Source organism: Pseudopodoces humilis, chromosome 3 (genome assembly GCF_049639895.1).
Source record: "Pseudopodoces humilis isolate 2021_Gansu_Grassland_sample_001 chromosome 3, ASM4963989v1, whole genome shotgun sequence".
NCBI classification, from domain to species: domain Eukaryota; kingdom Metazoa; phylum Chordata; class Aves; order Passeriformes; family Paridae; genus Pseudopodoces; species Pseudopodoces humilis.
The window spans coordinates 92,568,432-92,592,240 of NC_142202.1; the positions used below are offsets into that span (position 1 = coordinate 92,568,432).

Here is a 23,809-nt window from a genome sequence, read left to right on the forward strand (position 1 = left end):
AATGTAAGTTACCCTAGCCTCATTTGTGTTGCTTCTGTCTCAAAGAAACAAGAACCTTTGTAAATAACCATCTTTTTTTTTGACTGTGTGAAATTCAGCAACTTCTGAAGTTGATTAATTGTATTATAAAATATCTGGTATCTCTTAGTATGCATGCATGTATTGATTTTTTTCCATTTCAATAGGTTGTATAGACGTAAAACTAGAAAAAGCTCTTTCTTATTAACATCTGGTATAATTTTCTGTTAATTTCCATGTTAATTAGTTCCCCTTAAGGATAAGGGAAAACACTTATGTTTATGATACTATGTTCAATACTACCTTATGGGGACATATGATGAAAATTATTTGATTATAATAAACTTGTGAAAATTAGTTTTGTACAAAAGATGCTGCAAAAAAATTGAGAGATTATTCAGAGTTCAGTAACTGGAAGTAACTGAATTAGAAGACTGTGAGTGCTCCTTAAACATTGTCTATAAACTGAAGTACCCTAAGTGTTTCACTTAACTTCTAGTTACCTTACTGCTTCAATACCAAAACAGGCAAAATAAAGAGTGAAAAGTTTTGGAGATGTTAACCTCTAGTTTTGCCAGCTATACATTTATTGCACTAAGGTTGTTAGGGCTTGTGTGAGTGGATTTTTAGAAGTAGGGTCTCTGGCTGTGACGTATTGTGAGCACGGAAAGGAACAGGAAGGGGATATATTCCCCAGTGGTCAGCCAGGAAACAGGGTGTTACTTCTCTACACTAATATTTTTCTGGTCTCTCCTTCGAGGCAGGTGATGATCATAGCAGTGATTAGGGTTATACTACCACCATTATTTTTCCCTAATACGCTATTTCTTTGGGACTCACTCAAGCTCACTATTTGTTATTCCCACTCATGGTACTGATTGGAGCATGCTAATCAGATCAACTGTTTTACATTCATAGTTTAAGATTCTGTGTGCATATATTGCTGGATAATATTTGATTTTTTTAATTATTATTATCTACTTCTTTTATGCACCATGTTTTGGTTTTCTTCAATGTGAACCAAAATCAGCAAATTAAGGAAAAAAGAGGAGAAAGAATGGGTGATTCTCATGAGGGTGGCAATCACTTCCCATGACAATCCTCTGAAGCAACACTACTGAGATTTCCAGTTCCATGGCCATGAGAATAACCGTATGAAAACAAGGAAAATTACAGAGGCTCTTGGAATAATATCCCAATTGCTTAAGTGTGATTAGATTCACAAGAACTGTGAATGAAAAAGCAGATGCAGGCCTGTAGCCCTTCTATGACAAAAACATTAAGGAATCTTCAGACATTGTGCCATGCATGAAGCCTGTATAGTTACACGTCTCAAGTCTTTTTTATTGCATGAGTACAATCACATACTCTTTATCTAAATTAATCTTAACTCTTGTCCCTTCTGTCATGGTTTTATCTTTTGTACTTGTGTCATTTCTAGGGTCTGTTTTTATTTAGAAAATATATTGTTTTAAAAAAAAAACATTTGTGAGATACACTCAGTGGAAATACTGATTATATAGTGGAAAGAGAGTGTTGGAACAAGTTATGTATCTGACACTTTACACTGTTTCCTCAAACCAATATTAAGAAATTCACCTTCTCTTAACTCTATGAAAAAGTTAAAAAAAATTATATATATCTGATTTGTTTTTCTGCTATAATTTCTTTCTGGTATTTCTAACGTAAATTCATCTATTGTCATTTCTGTATTTGTCTAATGATATTGCTATTTATGGAATTCAGCCTCTTCTGGGAACTTTCTGCAAACATCTGAAGTATACAATGTGCATTTTGCAGTAGCAGTAGCACTTTGATGAAGTGTATTGTTATCATTTGACAGTTGGATTTTGGCTGTCAGTCTTGCTTTCCAACCAGTTGTGTGTTATTCTGTTTTTTTTTAGTTTTGAAATTTCAGAATTCTAAAGTGTGAAATGTTTTTACAAGTTCAAAAGTATAGTAAATGTTTTAAGATAAAGGTGAATTATACGTCTTTTTCTCTCTTTTATTTCCATGTTCTCATTAGTTTTATTAGAATTGTCTCATCTTTTATTGTTGATGGAACTTTCAGCCATCTGCACTCTCAATACATATCCTGCTTTAGGCTAAGTGTAAAGTTTAAACTTCTATCCTGTCACAACGTGCCTGAATAAATCTCCTTCCCCTTGTTTAGCACACAAAGAACCTGTCTAAAAATAGAATCTAGTTTTAATTGTGAGAAAGTTAATAGATTGTGACATGTAACCTCAAGGACACTGTCTTTGTGATTGCAGTTAGCTAAAAAGAAGGCAAACTGCTGTCTTTGATGCCTTATACGTGTTCTGTAGACACAAAGTAAAGGACATCCTTATTTGAATCTTTCCCAAAGCGTGAGTTTTGGTCAGGATTGGAACATGATTTCTCATCCTCTTGGGCAATATTTTACAGCTAACCAACCAAATCTTTACTTTGTATGTATTAAATATTACTTTTCTATTACTACTTAAATAATATCATAGTCTGTAGAAAATTGTTACTTTAACTGAACTTCATGTCACTTTATTTATTAAGAAAGGATATTAATGATGCAGTTCACCTATCTTACATTATTAGTATGTCCACCTAAAAATGGCATGAAATGATGCCTGTAAATGAACTCATATGCATAACAGATTTTATGTATGAATAATAAATTTAATCCTATTTACAATTTGCCTAAGGGATTAAGAGCAAGACAAGCCTTCTCAAGTTCTTTTACCTCTTCTTTGCCTCATCTTCAGAAACATGTTAATGTCAGAAAGACGTAGGGTTTTCTATATTCTCACTATTCCAGTTTTTGTAGTTTTCCCTATTATTAATGTTTCTCGGACTATAGAATGCAGTTGTCCAGAAGCTGGAGCCACGAAAAAGTTTTCAGACATAGGTCCTGAAGAGATGGTTCCTGGAAAGAGTTTTGAATACAGAGGAATAAGACTATATTAGTATTGCTGTGTGCACTGGAAGGTGACCTGCAGAAACCCAGATGGCAAAACAAGTGTTGCTATTAGTTTTTTAACTCAAGGAAGCTAACAAATAGCTACTGTGTTAGTAAATGCAACAGGTGTCTTGATATTTTTCTGCCAGTCATACTCAATGTCATGCATTATAGACAAAAAAAATAAAAATAAGCATTACCTCTATGTAATTAATAAGTAAAATGCAAGACACTACAGGCAACCCTTAACTTTGATGATAAACTTTGTAAACCATGTTAGAACTTAGAATTATTATTGCTAAAATAGAAGGCTGTTAACCCATACTGAAAAAAAAGTAAAAAAGGTGAAGAATTGTCTGAACCTGACATTATTTTTTTCAAAATGATTTTATATACTGCATTTGAAAGTACTTCATTCTCTGTTATAGGTTCCAGATAACTTAACAGAATGGTTTAATGCCTTTCGAAAATAATCCTCTGAAAGCATATTTTCTGTTAAAAGGTCAGAAATTTAAATTGTTCTGTCCTTGAAAAATGAGATATGCTGTAATACTGCACCTAAGTGTTCCAAAGGATCTAAACTGAAATCCTCTCCAATCACCTATGCCTATGTCACTTTTCCTTACTGAAGCCAAGAAGACAAGGTGTCACTCCACAATTCATCATAAATTAAACAAAATTACATGATGTTTTTCACAGCTGATACTCCACAATAAAACCCACTATCATTTCTCAGTGTGTATACAGCACTATAAAGTGCTGCTTAAAAATTAAAACTTTCAACAAAAAAAAAAGAGAGAAGGAAACATTTACAGAGAAGAAATATAGAATACAGGCTGTTGTTAAGATCGTTTTCAGGGTGTCTGCATCAGAGCTGTTTAAAAAATAAAGAAATTATAAAAATGGACTATGAGTTTTAGTTATGTTTCTAGTATAATTTTTCCTCTTAGGTATTTAGTAAGGTTATGAAAGGCCTCAGTGTATTTTCCCCATACAAGGGACAGATGTAATCTTCTGGAATAATACTGTAAACATGCCGAATGGTAATCTTGAAGAAGGTTGTTGCTGATCTCCATTGTTGAAGTTGCTTCAGTCTGAATAAATTTTAAATATGCATTAGAACAGGGTCTGGCATCTTCTCACCACTCTGCTTAAATAGGTTTAGGGTCACCAAAAGTACTTATTTTGAATTAATAAATTAATTACTGATTTTTTTAAAGCTCTACCCTTATTTTCAGACCTGCCATTTAATGACTCTCAATTGTTTTGTTCTTTTTTCTTTTTTATAGTACCATGTATATAAAGAACAACATGGCATACACACAAATAAATATAACATGCACAAAGTGATGAAAAAATATCACACCACCACCCTGAGGTCACAGCATGGTCTGATAGCACCAACAAAGTATGCTGATATGCTAAGACTATACTTTTACAAGCATTCTTTTTTTCCAGTTTGTTGCCTGCAATGGGCTAAAGAAAGGACTTTTTTACATACAATAGGTAAAGAATTCACAATTAATATTCTATTCATACACCTTTTTTTAAGTTATTTTTCTTCTTGAGCATCATTTCTATTTTGTTTTGACCACAAGTGAAGACCATTCATGCCCAAAATGAGCACATGTGATCTAATACAGTATTTAGGCAGCTTTGAATTGACAGGAAGATTTAGTTTATGCCACTTCTTAATGTTGATTCAAGCATGCATTTAGCTGTTAAGTGGATAAGTTAGGCACAGTCATTGACGTGCATATCCAGGTCAGGGTAATGCCGCATGGTACTGTTACAGATGAGTAATGGGATGATCGGCTCTCGCAATTAAGGGATGAATATTGTGTGTATTTAAGCTTTATTAATGTGTAGTTATGTTATTGTGCTTTGTTGTTCAGCTGTCCTCTGTGGTCCCCATAGCCCCCTTTCCCCTCCTCTGTATTGCTGCCGCTGGACATCCTGGGGTGTCTGGGACATGGGAGGGAAGGCGTGTACCTGTGCCCCTTGCAAGGGGCAGCTGGGAATGGGGAAACCTTGTTGATAGCAGGGTGTGGCATGACAACACCTGACCTAGTTGCAAGAAAGCAGAAAGAAGAGATGACTGACAGACTCTGGAGGGGCCAGGGTTGCCTGATGCAACCCCAGAGGCATAAAAGGTGAAGCAGACATTTCATAGACAAGCAGCTCCCAGTGTGCTGCCCTTTTTCCTTATTCAGTCTTTTGCTGTATTTCATTAAATATTCATTATGTATTCATATCTTTAAAATTTTTAAAAGTGAGGGTTGTTTCTCACATTACTGTGACAGTAGGCCTTGCAGTAGTATCAAACAGTGATGTTACATTACAGTTGCAGCCAAAAGAAAAGGACTGATGAGGTGAATATGTGCCTGAGTTTGGCTTATGCCACTCATTTTATGGGTGTGACACATCTAAAAATAGTTGCTTTATGGCTCTCAGGATCCAAGGTGGATCATGCAGCCAGCTGATCATAAGGCTGCTTCCATGATTGTGGTTCTATTGGCTGTATCACACTGACATAAAAAGCACATGACAGCTTCAAGTTTTACGTGTGAATATTTTATAATTTTATTATGCTTGAGATTTTTTCTCACATTCAACCTGGTAAACTTGTCATTCTTATAAAAGTATTTAATCTTTTGACTTCCAGACTTCTTGATAACCAGTATAACAACATCTGTTTTATAGGCTGTTTAGAACTCATCTTTTATTCCTGACTTTACACGGTTATATAAAGTAATGAAGTTATTTCACTAGGCTATCCATTAGTACATAACAATGTTATAAAATAAATCTGGTGACTCAATGATATAATTCTAGCATTTTATGTAATTTGAATTATTAAGAATTCTTGGAGATGTCAGAAAGTATATCAGCTCCTGCAAGCAGCTGAAAATGTCAGACTTACAACCTTTATTTGTATTCATGCTCAACTAAGCAGTTAATCTTTAAGCTCCTCATTATGATTGTTTGGAAGAAGACTCTTCTTTCCTCTTGAGACTAGTAGAACAATACTTTCAAAAACAAATTTCAGTTGCTCAGATAAATGTCAGTTATGTTTTTGCATGCAATTATTTTATATAACCATGTAAAGTATTAGTAAACCTTAAATCAGTGCAATTTTTTACAAAAACATAATGACCCTAAAAATGTTTTTACACTACCAATATTGATATAAAACTCTCTTACTGCTTGGAGGTTTAATAAGACCTGTGCTGAAAAAATAAATGGAATTAAGACTTCCTAGGACTCTCACAATTGGACATGCACACAGGAAAATCACTACATAGTGTAATGCTTGGAAAGAAAACAGATATAAGTCATTCAGTGAGTTAAGTTTTTGCTTTAAGTTTTGCTTTAAGCTTTTCTGTCTCATGTATTTCATGCATATTTTCTTCTTGTATTATCTTTGCATGTATTATAATTAAGAACATTATTCAAGTGTGTGCTTTTAGGCAACAGACAATAAATATGTGTCATGTGAATATTTTTATTATATAAGGCTACTTGGTTCTGTGGAGAACTGTCAGAGAGCTCCATCATAATATTCTATGAATGAATCTGTTTGTGGTGCTTCACAGGGAAGGTTAGTTTTTAGGATGGGCAAATGTCAGTCACTTAATTTCTGCCACAGTGTATTATCAATCATTTTCAGAAGCTTTCCTATATCTTTGTCTGAACTTTTTAGAGTATATTATTCAGATAAGCCTAGGAGAGGCATTTCTCAGTTTCATCATACTTGAATTTTCTTTCAAGAAATAAATAGTACCACCAGTAGGTTACTAATAGAATGAAATGAGGAACCCTAAGTTACTTATAATTACTGCAGCAGTTTCAAAGAAATTCTTAATACTGGAGAATGTGTTTGCCTGAGTTTTTTATTATGTTAGGGGTGGCAGACAGAATCTTTTCATCTAGAAAATACATATGAGCCTGAGGAATATAATATAATAGTGATATGCCTTGGCTTCTTGAGTGTTTTGCATATTTATATATTAGCAGACTGTAGTGGACAAGACCAAATTTCTGTCTCTGCCACAATCCTTGATTATACAATCCCAAATAGAAGCTTAGTGAAGAGAATAAAAAGGAGAAAGCATGCAATACACTATAATTCTTTCCTCCTAAATTAACAAAATAACAAAACAAAAATGGCCAGATGGAGTAAAATTTTTTAAGTAAATGACTTTCCATTTTGATTTTTATATTAATGGTGTAACTCTGCTTCTTGTGTCCTATTTTTATTTTCCCTTTTCAGACCTTGATACCATTATGCTCAACTCTGCTCCACTGGAATATAATCAGTGTCTAGTACTCATCTCAATCAGCTTAATGATTGATATCTATTTGTTCAGTTATGATGTTTAACAATATATATTAGCCTATTTTGCTATAGCCTTTAATAAAATGCATTCTATTGTGCCAATCATGGACATTGTTAATATGTTGGATAAGAACGTGCATGTTAAATATCTTTATTACTGTGTCCACAGCTTAAACTTCAGAATTTAAAAAGTAAAAACTCCAAAACTCTTAGAACTTTTCCCATTTGCAATTCGATTAGGTACAGGCAATATTCTTCTGACAGAAGACACATACCTGCATTTATATCTTTTCAGTGATTGATTTAACAGGTTAATTTTAAACCCTTTGTCTGTTTCTCTTCATAAAATTATTAAACATTGAAACATTGAATAAGAGAGAATTGTTATGTTTTAACTCAGTGAAGGTCATTCTGGTAGTCAAACTTGTTTGGAAAGTAGTTTCACATAATAATTAAACACATTCCATGTAGAAAACAGCTCAGATCTCTTTATTGATTCAATGTTTTATGCTTTTTTTATCCATTTTCATTTATCAATATGTTTGACCTTAACATAAATGCTATTTCCTGACTTTAAACTTTTAATTAAGGTTTGCCATGGCTTTTAAAACACATTATTAACATTTGATAATTTTTTTTCAAAGACTAAGAACAAATTGTAAAAATAAAACTGGCTTTTTAAAATAAGATTCTCGTAACATGTATGTGAGAATTAAGTATAAGTAACTGATTTTTTGGAGGCTTCTTCTGTTTGTTGATTTTTACTTCTGGCAGGTCATTCTTTGTACTTTTTTCCTTCTACTGAAAACAAATAAGAAATGGAACTGAATAATTTAATCTAAGTGTTTGAAACAAAACCTAGTCTTCTTAGCACATACAGCTCAGTTTAAGAGTTTGGTCAACAATTTATTAGTTTTACCTTTTAAAACTTTTTTTTACACTTTTTAATATAGAAAACACCATAGTGTATGCACCATGAATTTAGCTGTCCACTGAAGTTACCTAAGAAGATAGATAGTCCTTTCACTCTTTAGGCCAAAATAATTCTCTTTTAGTAATTTACCTTATTTAATTCATGAAGTGGTGATATACTCAGAATTTCCTGTTAATATCTATAGTTGAGATTGTTTGGAATTCTTAAGCATCTTCCATTCATTTATAAAGTTCCTGCAAATGATGGTCAGACAGAAAGATGCATCATAGCTAGACAGCAACAGATAGCATGTTATGATATTTCTCTTGAATAAGAACACTTTTTATAGAGCATTTTATTTTTCTGACAGTTTTCTGTATTTTTTTGCTATAAGGTTCAAACCATGGTAACTATATTGCCCCTTAGTTTTGAAGCCTTTGGATGCGTGACAGTCACTCTATGCTTTCAAAAATCAAACACTTGATTTTAAATGAGTAATGAATCAGCTGTTCATGTTGTCTCACCAGTGGTGACACATAGTTTAAGCTTTTTTCATGACTGTGTTTCTTTAAGTAACCAACTTTTTTTGAACAGTAATGAAAGAATTGATTAAATTATATGATGACTGACACACATTGGAATGTACTGAGTCATAGAAATATTTAGGTTGAAAAAGACCCCTAAGATCATTAAGGATAATTGTTAACCTAACATTTCCAAGTCCAAAAAATCTTGGATTTAAATATGGATGATTTTTTAAAGTAATCTGTCAAAGAAAATTCTGAATGAGCTATCAGAAGTGATGTTATACCTGAAATCAATAAATTTTAAAAAAACATTATTTTAATAATCTTGATAAATATTTAATTTGCTCCGCTACGGCAAAATGCAATATTATTGCAATTTTTCTTAAAACAAATATTTATCTGGAACCTAAAAAGAAATAATTTCTGAGTCAGACTTTGACTTTCACAGGATTTTCTGTGCATGTTTGTGCATGATGTCACCATACTAATAGTTCTCTTTGAGATACAACACAGGGTAACTTGCTAAAAAATACTAAGTGTATATTCTTATTACAAGCTGAAGAAAAAGGTAAAATGACTCTAAGACACTGTACAGAAATTCCTGCTTCCAGCTAAGACTTTATTGTAGCCATTTAAAAATTACTTATACATGCATTTATAGATATATAAATTGTATTTCACATATTAGAATAATTTCAAAGAATCTGAATAATCTCTCCCCTAAAAATTTACCCAACATTTTTCATATTGTGATTTTCTTCTATGTGTATTAGAACACATTTTATATCACAAAATTAATTCAGTAAGTTTTGCATAAGCTTTTAAAATAATGCAGCTAATCTTACATTTACTGTTGTAAATCAAGGCCATGTTCTGGATTTTAAGATACACCCAGCTATAAAAACCCTGGAAATAGGAACTACCTTTATTTTTTAAAAATGTCTGTTACATCTTCAAGGAGATGCTCATAAATGTTAAAATTAACAAGGTACAATAAATTTAAAGTACATATATAGCTGAGTAATCTACCTTAAATCCCTGTGTAAGCACTCTCCTTCAGTGACATTTTGACCCTTCATAAGTGCAAGTTAATCTTCTTTGAAAGAAGAATACAAATCCACTGAAGAGGATTAAATCACAGTGATCTGAGGACAATGGCACATCCAAGTGAGTCTCTTTGCACATCCTTTTTTGTGTGCCTTTAATGGCCATAGCTGTGTTCTTTTCCCAGTTAGGGAGAAGTGTGTGTGTGCAGGTTGTTGTGGTTCAGCCAGATAGGGGGAAGCAAGGACAGATTCTCTAAGTTTCCTTCGAGTGGTCAGACCTGGTGGGGCAGTCTTTCCATGGCCAAGAATCCAGCCCCTAGGGTTTAGGGGAGGAGGATCAGAGATACTCTTCACAGGCAGACCAGGATAGACCAGATAAATAGCACCTGGCCAGTGCTTTATCATCAGAGTGCTGGTGTTCTCCACACAAATCTTCACCTGCACTGATTCTCATCCAAATCCTTGGAGTCCTGATTATTGTGCACTGTAGACCACTTCCTTCGCTGCTAATTTCCAGTACAGTGTGTTAATTTGTTTAGTAAAACTGGTGTCTTACAAATGATGTACTGGAATTCTGCACAACTCATATCATGATATTTTTATATAGTAGATTCATTTTAGCTGTTATTGATATTTTAAAAAGATCTGTAATTTCTTGTTTATATGCATTTTTCAATCTTTTTGGGCTAGGCTAGATTCCTATTATCATCTCATTAAAGTAAATTACAGGTTTTAGGATTTTGGCGCCTATTAGGGTGCTTTTCTTTTAGTAACTAACACCATGAAAAGACACAAAATATGGTCAGGTTTAGGTCATTAGACAGTTCCTGCATAGTTTGTGCCTTCATCATAGCATTTATTGAATTTCTTAAATGTCACTGTTGATTACTAAGTCACATGATTTCAAAAGGAAAATTATACTTGAATCTCAAATATTATTGAAAACACCATACTGGCTGGTGCTAAAGAAAGATCTGTGAGAAATATTAAGCAACAGTTGAAGATTTTAATCCTGATGCACAGTTGTCTATTAGTAAGATACTCTATAAAGAGTATTATTTCACTGAAGAGTTCTTTTAAGTTCTTCAGAACTTTTTATCTTTCCCTAGTCCTTTTAAACATTGCTTGATTTATCTATTCAGCTCATAAACAGACATAAATTTTATACTTTGACTGAAATTGATGTTACATACTAACACCTCCACTTGTTGCAAAGTCAGCATACCCTCCAGTGCAGCCTTTTTTATATTGCTCTCTCATTTTATTAGCAATTTAGATTAAAGGGAGTTGTTATTCAGATGAAATAATGGCTTATTTTTATGTTGCTGTGAAATTTGAGAAAAACAATTCTTCCTAAACTGAAACATTATCAAGAATGAATTTCAGACTTTGTGCATTTGATTTCTTTGTTGTATATATGGCAGCATGTACAAAAAAATCCATTCAGATTTTATTATACATGAGAATTGCTGAATTAAGTTAACAGAAAGTTACAATGATACCTTACTTAGCAATGTGTGTGTTTGCATGCTCTGTTTGCATATGAACACTTCTGAAAACTCAGTTTTATTCTTATCATTAAGAACTAACAATATTTACTAGGAAATGGATTATCTAAAATATGTAGTCTTGGCTTTCTCAGAACATCACGTATATAAGATTGTAGAGTGTAGGTTTTTAAGTGAAAAAATGGGATATATGGGATATATGTGCAGATGAAGGTGAATGCAATGCATTGACTGTCAGTGAAAAACAGTTTGCTACTGCCTTGTACCTTCACCTCTCCTCTCACCTCTCCAGGCCAGCATAGCCATGGCCAGGTCTTTCTTCAGTAGGCCATTATACACCCTTCATGGAAAGATTTTAAAAGAACATTTCCTTTACAATTCACTTGTAAGGCTTGGTACTAGTAGTGTTTTCAAAGGGCCTCTATTTTTCCTTTCAGTGTCCAAAGAATAGCGTGATGCTGAAGAAACTTTTAGAAAGCAGAGTACTATTTACTTTAAAACAAAATCATCACAAGTAGAGCACAAAAGAAAGCAGTGAATGTTTTGCAGGTACTCTAACAGTATCAGTTGTAATATAAAAAATAAATGAAGCATGAGTCCTTGTAAATACATATGTAAATTGTTTCCAGTCTATATCTCCAGGTTTGCCTGTTGATGTGTTTTTTCAATCGTTTGGAAGAAAAAAAAAAAAGAGGACCATTTTTATCAGGTTGTGAATATATTTGGCTTTGTTTCAGTGCTAAAGAGTGATATTAACATGTGTGCACTTGCATAGCCTTCCTTGAAGAACTAAGACTTTAAATGCTTAAAAAAAAAAAAAAAGGCAGAAGATATAAACCTTTTTGATATTTCCTATGATCTACAGTACCCACACATTTCAATCTATCTGTGTTTGATAATTCCAGGGTCTTAACATTTGTTGCCACTTTCAGTTTGCTAATGTCTCTATGACCTCTGAAACAGTGAAATGTTTTTCTAAAATCACCTTTAGAGAGAACATGGTAAAAATGCTTGTGTCTGTTAATTTTTCTATTGTGCTGTATTAGCATGCTGTAGAAAAGATTACTGAGTTTTGGTGGGTACAATTTCTCAAGCTTATTCAGCTTGCAACTGAACTTTGCCAGACTGTGTTTCCAAATATTACCATATTGAGTTTGGTTCAAAATCTAATTAGATGCTTGGAACCATGGCCAGAAGTTCTTCCTGTGCCATTTTGGTACAGGAAATTAATTAATATGCAGAAAAAGAGGAGGAATTTTAACAGATGTTAGTAAAAATTGTATGTCAAAAATATTTTTTTTCCTAATTTCCATTAATTCAATTAATTCCATTTTTAAATTTACACTCACAATATGCTCAAGGAAAGTGGGTGCAACCTATTTATTGGGTTTGTCTTTTAATCTGCCAAGATTGAAAATATATAGAATAATCTGACTATGCCTGATCTGTTTGCTTCTCTACAGTGTAGACATTTGGATGTGTTTTCACCAGAACATGAACGTGATAGGAATGACATAAATATAAATTTAAAATTTTTCCCCCCTTGTGCTATTTGGGAAAAAAAAAAAACCCACAAAAAAAATCCCCACCCCAGCAGCAAACCAAAACAACACTGTATTTGTCAAACACTTTTTAAAAACTAATTATTTTTTTTGATGAACAGATTTTAATTGTACCCTGGTTATTCTATGAAGGCCATAGTTAAACTTTGTTATAGAGTAACAGACACAGGATTTCATGTAGCAGTTTGCTGTGGTTTTTAGGTTTGTGCAGTTAACCTCTACAGACAAACAGTGTTCAGAGAGAGACATTTTTCAGCAAAACAACCAACACTGTTTAATCCCCATAATAACCCAACCTGTCCTCCTTTCTTTTTAATTCTGGGTGTAAAAATGGAAAACCAAGATGTTGAACGGAAATTTTAAGACTAAGTCAAATCTGTCTATGCAAAGTCAAATAGATAGTTAATGCTCATGAAGACTCCCCTGTGTGCCTCCATGAAATTTCAGTTTTTAATTGCTCTCACTGATAAAAACACATGAAATTTTGTTTGTTTGTTTCTTTTAGTGAATATATATTATGCCTACAAAATATTTACACGTACATATGGATATGTTTATATGGAATAGCTTCCAGACTGAATTCTAAGATGTGAGATTTCCTTTACTTGTCTGTAGAGTAGTTTTGTGTTAGGTTATGTTCCTCAGAAAGTGTGCTTTGTTTGGGAAAACTCCTGCTGGTAAGCCTTGGCCATGTCAGCATCTTTGGAAAGAGAAGAAAAGTTTGTCTTTCTTAACCCCACCCCAGAAAATTTGGGTGACCAAGGGGACAGGAGCCAACAATGATGGAGGCACAGGAAAAAAAATTGAAACATACAAGATATAGATAAGAACAAAAGGAACGTTTCTCTAGATGGAAAGAGCACCCATGCAATACAGTCTCAGAGTTAACCAAAGAGAGCAACTTTGAGATCTTGAGAACATGTGCATTGCCAAAAAAGGTTAAAAGATGCTGGACTGAATCCAACCCTAGAGGGCAGGGTTTATCCTGAAAGGGCAGAATATAGGAGTGTAAGGCCTAAAGATGTTTTCTCTTTTTCTTTTTCTTTTTATTTTTTTTCTTCAGAAGAATATTTTTGGATCAATACTTCATCCTTCTTCCTTCTTCACTGAAACATAATAAAGAAAAATTAATTGGATGTCCACACTGTACTAGTATTGGTACATTCAGTTGCTTCCAAAGCTAACATTTTTCATTTGAGCACTTCTTCTACAACCTGCATTAAAAAAGTACTGAATTGAAGCTCCAGCAAGTCCACGCATGATTTTAATCTTTCATTTTGTTTTATGAAACTGTACTTATCACTCCTGGTCTTTAAAGTGGAGGCACATCCACCTTAAGGTAAAGAAGTAGATATTCAGAGAAAATAAGGTCCTCCCATCTAGCATTAATTTTATTTTACAAAATTCTTAGCTGCCATAGGCTTGAGATTTTGGTGAGGGTTTATTTTAAGAGCATGAGAAAAAGTGGTGCTTATGTGGGTAGATGTGCTTCAGAAGACGTACACCTATAATATACGTCAGGTTAAAACATCTTGAAAATAGTGTGGCATTGTTCTTGACCTATTTTTCTGTAATATTTCTGTAACAAACTGTTAGGTTTGGGTTTTTTTTAACACAAGTATAGATTAAGGTAATTGAAGCAGCTATATTTTCTAATGATAATTCTTAGTCCATATTTTTTCTTCAAAATGCTATAATTATCTAATTGCAATCCATTTAATGTGTGCTAAATTAATTTTCTATTATGCCAATTCTTAATTAAAATGCCATGTGTCACTAATTTAAATGGCTGAAAGAAGTCCAAATATATTTTGTCATCTGAGTTTATAATCTGAAAAACATATTGTTTGTATGACACAGCAAATTTTCCATAAAACCATGTTAAGTACTGTTAATTATATTTTTGTCTTTTAACTCTTTAGAAATAGTGTGTTGTGTTGGTGGTTCCATTACTTTGCTTAGGATCAGTGTCAAATTTACAATCCTGTTACAAATGATTTTCTAGTGAGAGCTCATTGATTTTCTTTCTAGACAGCTACAATGTCTTTCTTGTCAGGACTTAAGATAATTTTAAGATGTTTAAGTATATTCCACTGTAAAGGAAAATAAAGCATATAATTTTCCTTGTTTGAGGGGACAAATTAGACACACAGGTATTTGTTTAATTCCTTGGTTCCTCTTCCCTCCAATTTTTGAGACAGTTAATATATGTGACCTTGCTCAGTCATGTGGGATCTCCCTTGTTCTCCATAAGTTCTTGAAGATAATTGCTAATAGTTCATTGACTGCTTCAGTTTAAGTACTGAATTTAATTAGGCCCTGTTCCCTCGAATGTGTCTGCATTTTCTAAATGGTCCTTAAGCTGTTCTTTTCCTATCCTGCCCTTCTCTTAATTCTATTTAAACGTTTTATCTAGATAAGAGAATGTGTTCTTCATTCTCCTTTCCAGCTAGCTATTTTTCTTTTAATTTTAGTGACAATTTTATTCTACAAGTTTTGTTACTGCCTTCTGCCTCATTCCATGGTTTGCCTTTTCACGATATTCACCCTTATGTTATTCTGATAATTTCTGAGGGAGATGAAATTCCTTTTTCCTGTACTTCCTATTTTCAATAATATTCTAAGTTTCTTTCCACAGGGTAACCTCATGCTAACTTTTTGTCTTAGGCACTGCTCAGTCCTTTGTGCTGACAGTCCCTACTCTTTGTAGTAATAAAGCAAGATGAACACTATAATTTGAACAATATCATGTTCCTCATCACAAAACATTAGATTAAAAATCTACAGTGAGACCAAAAGCATATTAGTACTTGACAATAATAGGTGTTTAGGGAAAAAATGGTCAATTATACAGTGATAAATCAAGAAACAAAGTATTTTCTCTGTTTCCAGTGATACATGCCTCAAATAATATGTCTTTCATTCAGATTTTCTCCCTTGTATTTGTCCAAAAACTTTTTGAACACATGTATTTCACCCCCTAGAAGAGATGTGCAGTCTGTTTAATTGGTCCTCATTTCCTCAGTAACTTTGATCTTTTGTTTTCCTCCTCTAGTTCTAATATTACCTTTTTTAAATGGAAGAGCAGTACTACCTGTAAAATTCAACATGGAAATGAAATTTTTGAAGGTCTTTGTGTGAGGACAGAATGCTATTCTCTGTTTTGTAGTATTTCTTTCCCAGAAATTCTTAACAGCTTACAGTTTCATGGATTGACCTAGTATGCCAGACAGCTGGAGTCCTAGCTGTCAAATCAGAACATATTGTGCCTGAAAACTCATAATAATGTTGGTTTTTTTTCCCCAGATTTATTTTTCTACAAATATTGGTAATCAATTTAACATGCTTGGTTAGAAAGTATCATATCATCAGTAGGTTTTGCAATAAGTAACAAAACTCTTCTTCCTCATTGCTGTTCAGATTTGACCTGCATCTACCCCTCAACATGTAAAATTGATTGTAAACAAACCAACATTTTATTTTTCTGCATTCTGTAATAACATATTTAAGTACATGGCAAATATAAAACTTAAAGAACATATTGTAAAGCTTGTTTTCTGCTTTGTTTTTTTATTGCTTTCAAGGATTTTTATAAGAGATGATGCAATATGATATTATTATTACCAGCAAGCCACCATATGCTATGATAGTGAACTGTTAGCTTAAATTGACTTCCTAGGAAAGTTGTTGTTTTTTCATTGATCTGATTCTAAAGTAATTTTTGTTTTGTTTTGTTTTTAATATTGATACAGAATGCAATAAGGTGGAAGCAGCAAAAATTAATCTACTGGATATGATCTGTGGTCTTTTTGATAACAGCAAGGACAAAAAATTTCAGAGAAAATGTGAGAGTCTTTTAAAATGCCGCTGGGAACTATATGATCTGTGAAGGAGGCCTTCTCTTTTTATATTTGGAGACTGATAATAAATTGCATTGTTAAATTTCTTTGAAGAAATTTACTGGAATAATGATAAAATTGTGATCATTTATAAAAATGTCATGTAAGGCCATCCTCTTTTTGTGGTAGGCCAACCTCATTTTAGCTTTAACAGGCACTTTTACAGTCCAATTATGTGCTATCTGAAATATTTTTTTGTATTAATTTTGATTTACGGATTTCTTTTTCAGTAGTAGTTCCTGTGTTCCATTACAGGAATCATATATTTAATGTCATTACTTTACTTATGTCCTCTTCTGCAATCCTGAATTTTTTTCTATCCCTTCTCTTTTTATAAGGCTCTGTTTGTACAAGAGTTTTGCCTTTGTGTTTTTAAACTTTGTGTTTTAAAATTATTTATACTCTTTGAGTTGTATCCAGATTCAGATTTAATGATAAGATGATTCACTAATCATCTGAACTAGAATATTGGATAGTGTGAATGAAATCACAGCAACACTAAAAATTTAATTTAAACTGTATTTTTAATCTAGTAACAAGGGGGATAAAAAGATAAATTACTCCTACCATGAATAATAATTTTAAGTGTGAAAAATCTTCTAAACCATGAATTATTTTATTATGTATTTCAGATACAGTAGTCAAAGTCTTTATATCAAAAAATACTTGAATTGCAATGTGACACTTTTCAAATAGTAGCCATGATACATATTTAAATGCTTAATATCTCTTTTGAATTGCCGTATTTCTTCCTTTGAAAGAAAACAGAGTAACAGAAATGTGACAGTCATAATTCTAATCTTGACATCCTTCTAATATTAAAGAAGGAATATTCCCTGAAACTGAGTAAATATTTCTAGTTTACAAACATGATGAAAAGTCTCTTTCCCCAGGCTTTTGAAATAGGGTACATGAAAGCTAAGAACAATTGCATAAGATCAATACTAATATTTTGGTAACCAGAGAAAGCTGGTGTTTAAATTTAGGCTTGAGTGTTTATGTGCAAACATCATGAAGTTCACACAGCTCTAAGAACTCAGATCAAAAGAAGTCCAACACTGAATGAGTACACAGAGTAATCCTAAAAGAACAGAGCTTTAATTGCCATGCTAAATAGGTTAGCATAGATTTTATTTTCATGTTTGTTATTTTAAGAACATTTTCTATCCCATAGGATTTTCTTAAGAGCTCAACGTAACTTCAACAGAATTGGTCTGAAATGTTCTCTTTTTTAGCAAACTGATACAGAAAATCTTTTCAATTTATGAAACAGAATAATCAATGCATGTGTTGGAGCAATGCACACAGTGCATCTCAGCTGTATTTAGATATTTAAAAAAAAAAAATTCACTGTTTAAATCAGTACAAGTCAAACAGGTACCGGAAAGGACAATGAAGAAAAAAAATCTGTGCAAAATCCCAGAGGACAGAAAAATGTTAGGAATCATTACATGCCTACTACTCTAGATCTAGTTATAAGGGAAGAGTACTCTTTATGTGTAAATACAAAGCCATTGGTTTGGCCTTCTGCATCTTCCCTTAGTTTTGGGTTGTTAATTTAATGGAAATGTAGCTTTTTGCTAAAGCAAATCAAAGAACCATTTAATATCATCAGTCCAACCACTAATCCAGCATTGCCAATTCCACCACTAAATGACATCCCTCAGTGCCACATCTAAATATTGTTTAAATACTGCTGGGATGGTGACTCAGCCACTTCCCTGAGCTGCCTGCTCTGATCTTGACAACCCTTTCTGTGAACGTCTTAGAGCACCTTCCAGTACCTAACCGAAGCCTTCAAGAGAGCTGCAGAGGGACTTTTCACAGCAGCATCGAGTGATAGGACAAGGGAGAATGGCTTTAAACTGAAGGAGGGTAGCTTACGATGAGATTTTAGGAATAAATTCTTTACTATAAGGGTGCTGAGGCACTGACTGCCCAGGGAAGTTGTGGATACCTCATCCCTGGGAGTATTCAAGACCAGGCCAGATCTGAGGAGCTTGGGAAGTTATTCCTATGGATGGCAAAGGGGTTACAACTGGAAGATCTTTAAAGACCCTTCAAACCCAAATTCTATGACCCTATGATGATTCTATGAATTACAGGGAGTGTTTTCAGTCAGACTGAATTACTTTTGACAAGAGTACATTTCTGTTAGGGATACATATGGTCTTCAGTTTAAAGGTGGTGGAGATATAGATTCCTAGACCTGGATGGAATTTTTCAAGCTATTTATTGTCAAAATGCAAATAAGACATCCTCAGAAGAGTTTTATAAATCTGTCATGTTTTCTGGATTATTTTTATGTTGAACAAACAAGAACAGCCCCTAAATGTTTAAATAGAAATAAAACTAATGTAATTAATTTTGACATTTTTTATGAGTTATTTGGCTTTTCAATATAAAATAATTTGTTTCAAAAATTCTTCTATTGAAGGATAAAACCTGAAACTTACCATTCAACCTTAAATTTATCATTTAGTTGGGGTTTTTTGAGACATATTTTATTAAAACTTAATTTTTCCAAAGACTCAGACAATTTTGAAGTGTTTTATCTGAAATTAGTGGTAATATTTTTAATTTGTGCATCTTTTTGTGCTGGCAAATAAGAAATTTACAAGTTTGAATTATATATTACCATATGCCCATGTGGGCGTTCTTGGATGAAAGGTGATACATTAATAACAAAGTATTTGGTTCATCTCCTAAATTTGGTGAAGAGTTTATGATCATTCTCACGTGCTAGATTAGATACAGCTCTGCTGTCTTGAGGGAGATGGACTTCTAAAATGTGATTAAAATGTATATTCTGATTTTCTGTGACTCCCCACATTTTCATGAAGTATGTAAATACATGCATAGCTGAAAACACAGGTTTTAGTGTTATTCTGTGGAAGTAAATCAATATCTCAGTAGGAACAGACAAATGCTACATTAAAGCATTGGTATGTATAATTTTGAAATTTTGTTTATAAATATTCTTTATAAAATTGCTCTCCCAATGTTTTATTTTATTTATGTACTGGATATTTTGGAAAATGCTTTTATTAATTTATACAATCTAACTTTCTGTTAAGACAAATTATTTTAATAAAATAATAATGGGAATATCAGGCACAGCATCACCAGCAGGCCAAGAAAACTCTTACCTTTTTGTCTTGGATGGGGGGGTAGTTTACATTTTCCCATTTCAAGAAAAGTTTCTGCCTTCCTTAGCAGACACTTGTCTTTTCAAACCAAGACAATTGTGAGATATGTGCCATACCTTTCTGAACATGTCTGTCAACAATCTCTTAATGACTGTTTTAAGGGTGTAAACATAGTGGATTGACTTCACATATCATGATTTTGTATTCTGTATCTTAAACTTTCTGTTGCTGTGTCAAGGTATGCACTTCTGCTGGGATTTAATATTATTAGATTTAGCAATATTTGACAGCAAACATTTTCAATGGTGTTCAATTATGTTAATATTTAATACTACTCAGTGAGTTTAATTTTCTTGTTATCTCGAATGTTTCTGATTTTATACCTTGAATTGAATTGTGAAATATTTAAATACCAAGAACTGTACTTTCTGTACATACTTACCTGTACTTTCATTTGAAACAGATTTACATAATTTTATTACATTTGCAGCAACATAGTTTATAGAATCAGAAGTGCTTTGTTGTTTTCTAATCAAAGGCAAGTTAATTTAAAAAAAATTGCTTTCAATTTAATGGCAAAAAAATGGAACCCTCATTTTCTGGTGGGCAGCCATTTGTACACTATTTTGTAAGATGATTCTATCAGAGCCAATTGATACATTTTCTTTTCTAATACTTATGGTATTCATAAATTTCATAAGACTTGAATTTTTTATAGCCTTTTCTGGTTTATGTGGATTTGAGATCTACAAATTAAATAATTTAAGAAACACAGCTCCTAGGGAATATCTTGAAGTATCCAAAATGTTAGTGTATTTCCAGCATAGCTAAATGCAGCTGGGAAAAATGTGGCTCTAATTTGAAGTATGAGATTAAGAAATAATTCCTCAGTTTTGTTTTTATTATTCTTAAGCTATTTTAAACTGAAATCTATTGAGTCTATTAGGAAATTATATACTTTTAATCATATTGTTAATAGACTTATAAATGGAATTGCAGGTGTGAGAGTTAAGAGATTCTTTAGTACAAGTACTTCTTTGCCAGAAAAATTACCTACATGTAGTATATCTCCATGGGTAGGATGGAGACTGTGGCTTTATAATTTTACCTTCAAATAAACTGTAATTTGGTGCAGTCATGCAGTTAAATGAAAGTATTTTGTTATTTTCAGCAATGCAGGTATGGAAGTTATTAGCTTGTGAAAGGACATCAGATCCTAAGTCGTCTTTGAGGCTTTTTTACAGCATTTACCTCTAGTTCATTTTCAGCTGTAAATCTCAGTTTAATGTATAATGCCAAATATTTTGAAAGTACTTCTGATAGTGACATATAAATTGGTTGCAAATATATTCTTCTTATTGTATTTAAATTTTTTGATATTCAGAAATAGAGAAAGGAGGTTGTGGAGATCCTGGAATTCCATCATATGGGAAAAGGACCGGCAGCAGTTTTCTGCATGGAGACACACTTACCTTTGAATGTCAAGCAGCTTTTGAACTTGTGGGAGAGAGAATGATTACATGTCAACAAAATAACCAGTGGTCTGGCAACAAACCCAGCTGTGTTTGTAAGAATTATTATATTTTTTCTATCTTACTTTTCTGACCTTAACCTCTTGCATTTCTTAACGTTTGTGACTAATCAACAGGAAAATCTTCAAAGTACCTTGAAGACTTTGTCCATCATGGTTTGGTTTCTTTTACAGTTGACTCAGAAGCTCATTTATGGAGAACATCACGCAGAACTGTTTTTAGAATGTTCTTTGCACTCATTTTATATGTAATTGAACCACTTAACACTCTTAAATGTAAATACGTGTTGAATTAGATTCTAAATGTGCTATTCCTAATAGCAGATAAGTGTTCAAAAGGACTCAGTGGCACATACACATTTCATTCTGGCAGTGCAAAGAAGCCTGCAGATCCACATAAGAAAAGAATGGGTTTTTTTTTTTGTTTTGGCTTTTTTTTTGTGATATACCACAAAGGTCTGAATATGAATATAAAGAAGTTAAGAGTATCAAACAGGAAAAGTTTAGGTAAGATCATTAGTTGTGATTTGTGTTATAAAAAATAAAATGTATAAGAGAGGTTTGTTGATTTTTTTTTGGGGGGGAGGCATGTTTGGTTGAAGGTTTTTTTGGTTTTTTGTTTGTTAGTTTATGTGTTTTTGTTTATTTGGGAGGATATTTATTTAGGTTGGGCTTTTTACCTTTTTTTTCTACCTTACTTGTAAAATAGAGCAAATCTTTCAAGTACACAGGTATATTAGGCATTTCAGTTCAGCAGATCACATTAAATTTTCCTATAAATAATCATGCGAATCAGTAGTGCATTTGACAGCCATAACCTTTGTGAGGTGTCCTACTCTATTTGGACATGTATGTACTTTGAAGCTGTGTTGGTACAGGACTTGAAAAACTGAGCAAGATTGCTCTGGTCCAGAATAATTCTCAATATGTCTTGCAAAGCTGAAATGTGTCTAAATAAAGGCATGTAAAGCCTAGGCACAGAGACAGTTCACCTGCAGCTCTCTTTGAAGACAGAAGTTGTGTTTTTTCATGATGCTGTATTGCATTGATATAGCTGGATTTCTATATCAATTTCTGTTGAGAATGTAGAATATTTTACTATGCTTTCAGTGTTACGTATGTGCATGGCCTATGAAAGAGCATGGAATCTATAATATCTATTTACATACACTGCGTTCAGTTTGACACATTTGAAGCACTAAATAATAGAAATAATAGTTGTCCTTTGTGTTAACTAATACCTAGTGAGTCTTCCCCTTTCTGAATATACTGCACTTCTGGCTACAGTACTGGTCACAAGGTCAAAACTCTGAAACCAGTTATGCAACGTCACAACAAAAATTGGCTCAAAAGAATAAAAAAGGATGACAGTTGTGAATCATTTTCATTATGTTCTATGTCATCAAAGGGAAACTAGGGTAAAATAAGTTCAGACCATATATTATTAAGATTTCAATCACATCTAATTTTCCACTGTTATTTACAGTATGAACTTTGTATACTACAGACAAAACTGGCCTTTTATATTTTTTTCTATTGTTAAATACAGTTTAATGCATATTTGGAAAAAAAATCACTCAGATTTGGAGATTGCATCCTAATTTTAGAGCAAACCTGCCATTTTTTTGCAAATTCTGGTGCATCAAGAATTACTTTTGCTTTCCTTGGTATTGGTTACATGCTAATCTCTTGCATGCCCTGCTTCAGTCACTTGGATTCACCTGGGAAAGAAAAAAAACCAAAACATTGGAGAACTGTTCTGAAAGCGTTCAACATTTTCTGCTTGCATGCGTAGTAGTTTTGAAATTCAGGCCTCAAAATCATCCTTTTCCACAAGAATTAAAAAAAAAAAATAGACAAGCATTTGTAAAGTTTGTGTATAGTATTTTGAGAATCCTTTTGTTCTTTCATTTAGTTTCATGTTTCTTCAACTTCACCACCCCATCTGGAATTATTCTTTCTCCAAATTATCCTGAGGAATATGGGAACAATATGAATTGTGTTTGGTTAATCATCTCAGAGCCAGGAAGTAGAATCCATCTGATTTTCAACGACTTTGATGTAGAACCTCAATTTGACTACCTTACAATCAAAGATGATGGGATTTCAGATCTACCACCTCTTGGCACATTTTCTGGCAATGAGGTTCCTCCTCAATTGGCTAGTAGTGGGCACATAGTAAGACTTGAATTTCAGTCAGATCACTCTACCACTGGAAGAGGATTTAATATCACTTACACAAGTAAGAACTTCTGCATTTTATTTTATACCTATTTATATGCTTCCTTCATAATAATTAAAACAGACAACCTATTTATATTTATAACACAGAAGTAAATTTTCATGATTGTATAATTTCAGTAT

At 32.9% G+C, this 23,809-nt stretch overlaps 1 protein-coding gene across 1 annotated transcript in view; it reads left to right on the top strand.

Annotated features, from left to right (window-relative positions):
- The window catches only part of CSMD1 (CUB and Sushi multiple domains 1), a 1,065,588-nt gene that overhangs the window by 795,104 nt on the left and 246,675 nt on the right, over positions 1 to 23,809 (top strand). Inside the window, exons 13-14 of the mRNA XM_014251392.2 lie at positions 21,299 to 21,481; positions 23,361 to 23,687. Of these exons, the coding sequence (XP_014106867.1) occupies positions 21,299 to 21,481; positions 23,361 to 23,687 (510 nt within the window). The remainder of the gene's footprint in view (positions 1 to 21,298; positions 21,482 to 23,360; positions 23,688 to 23,809) is intronic.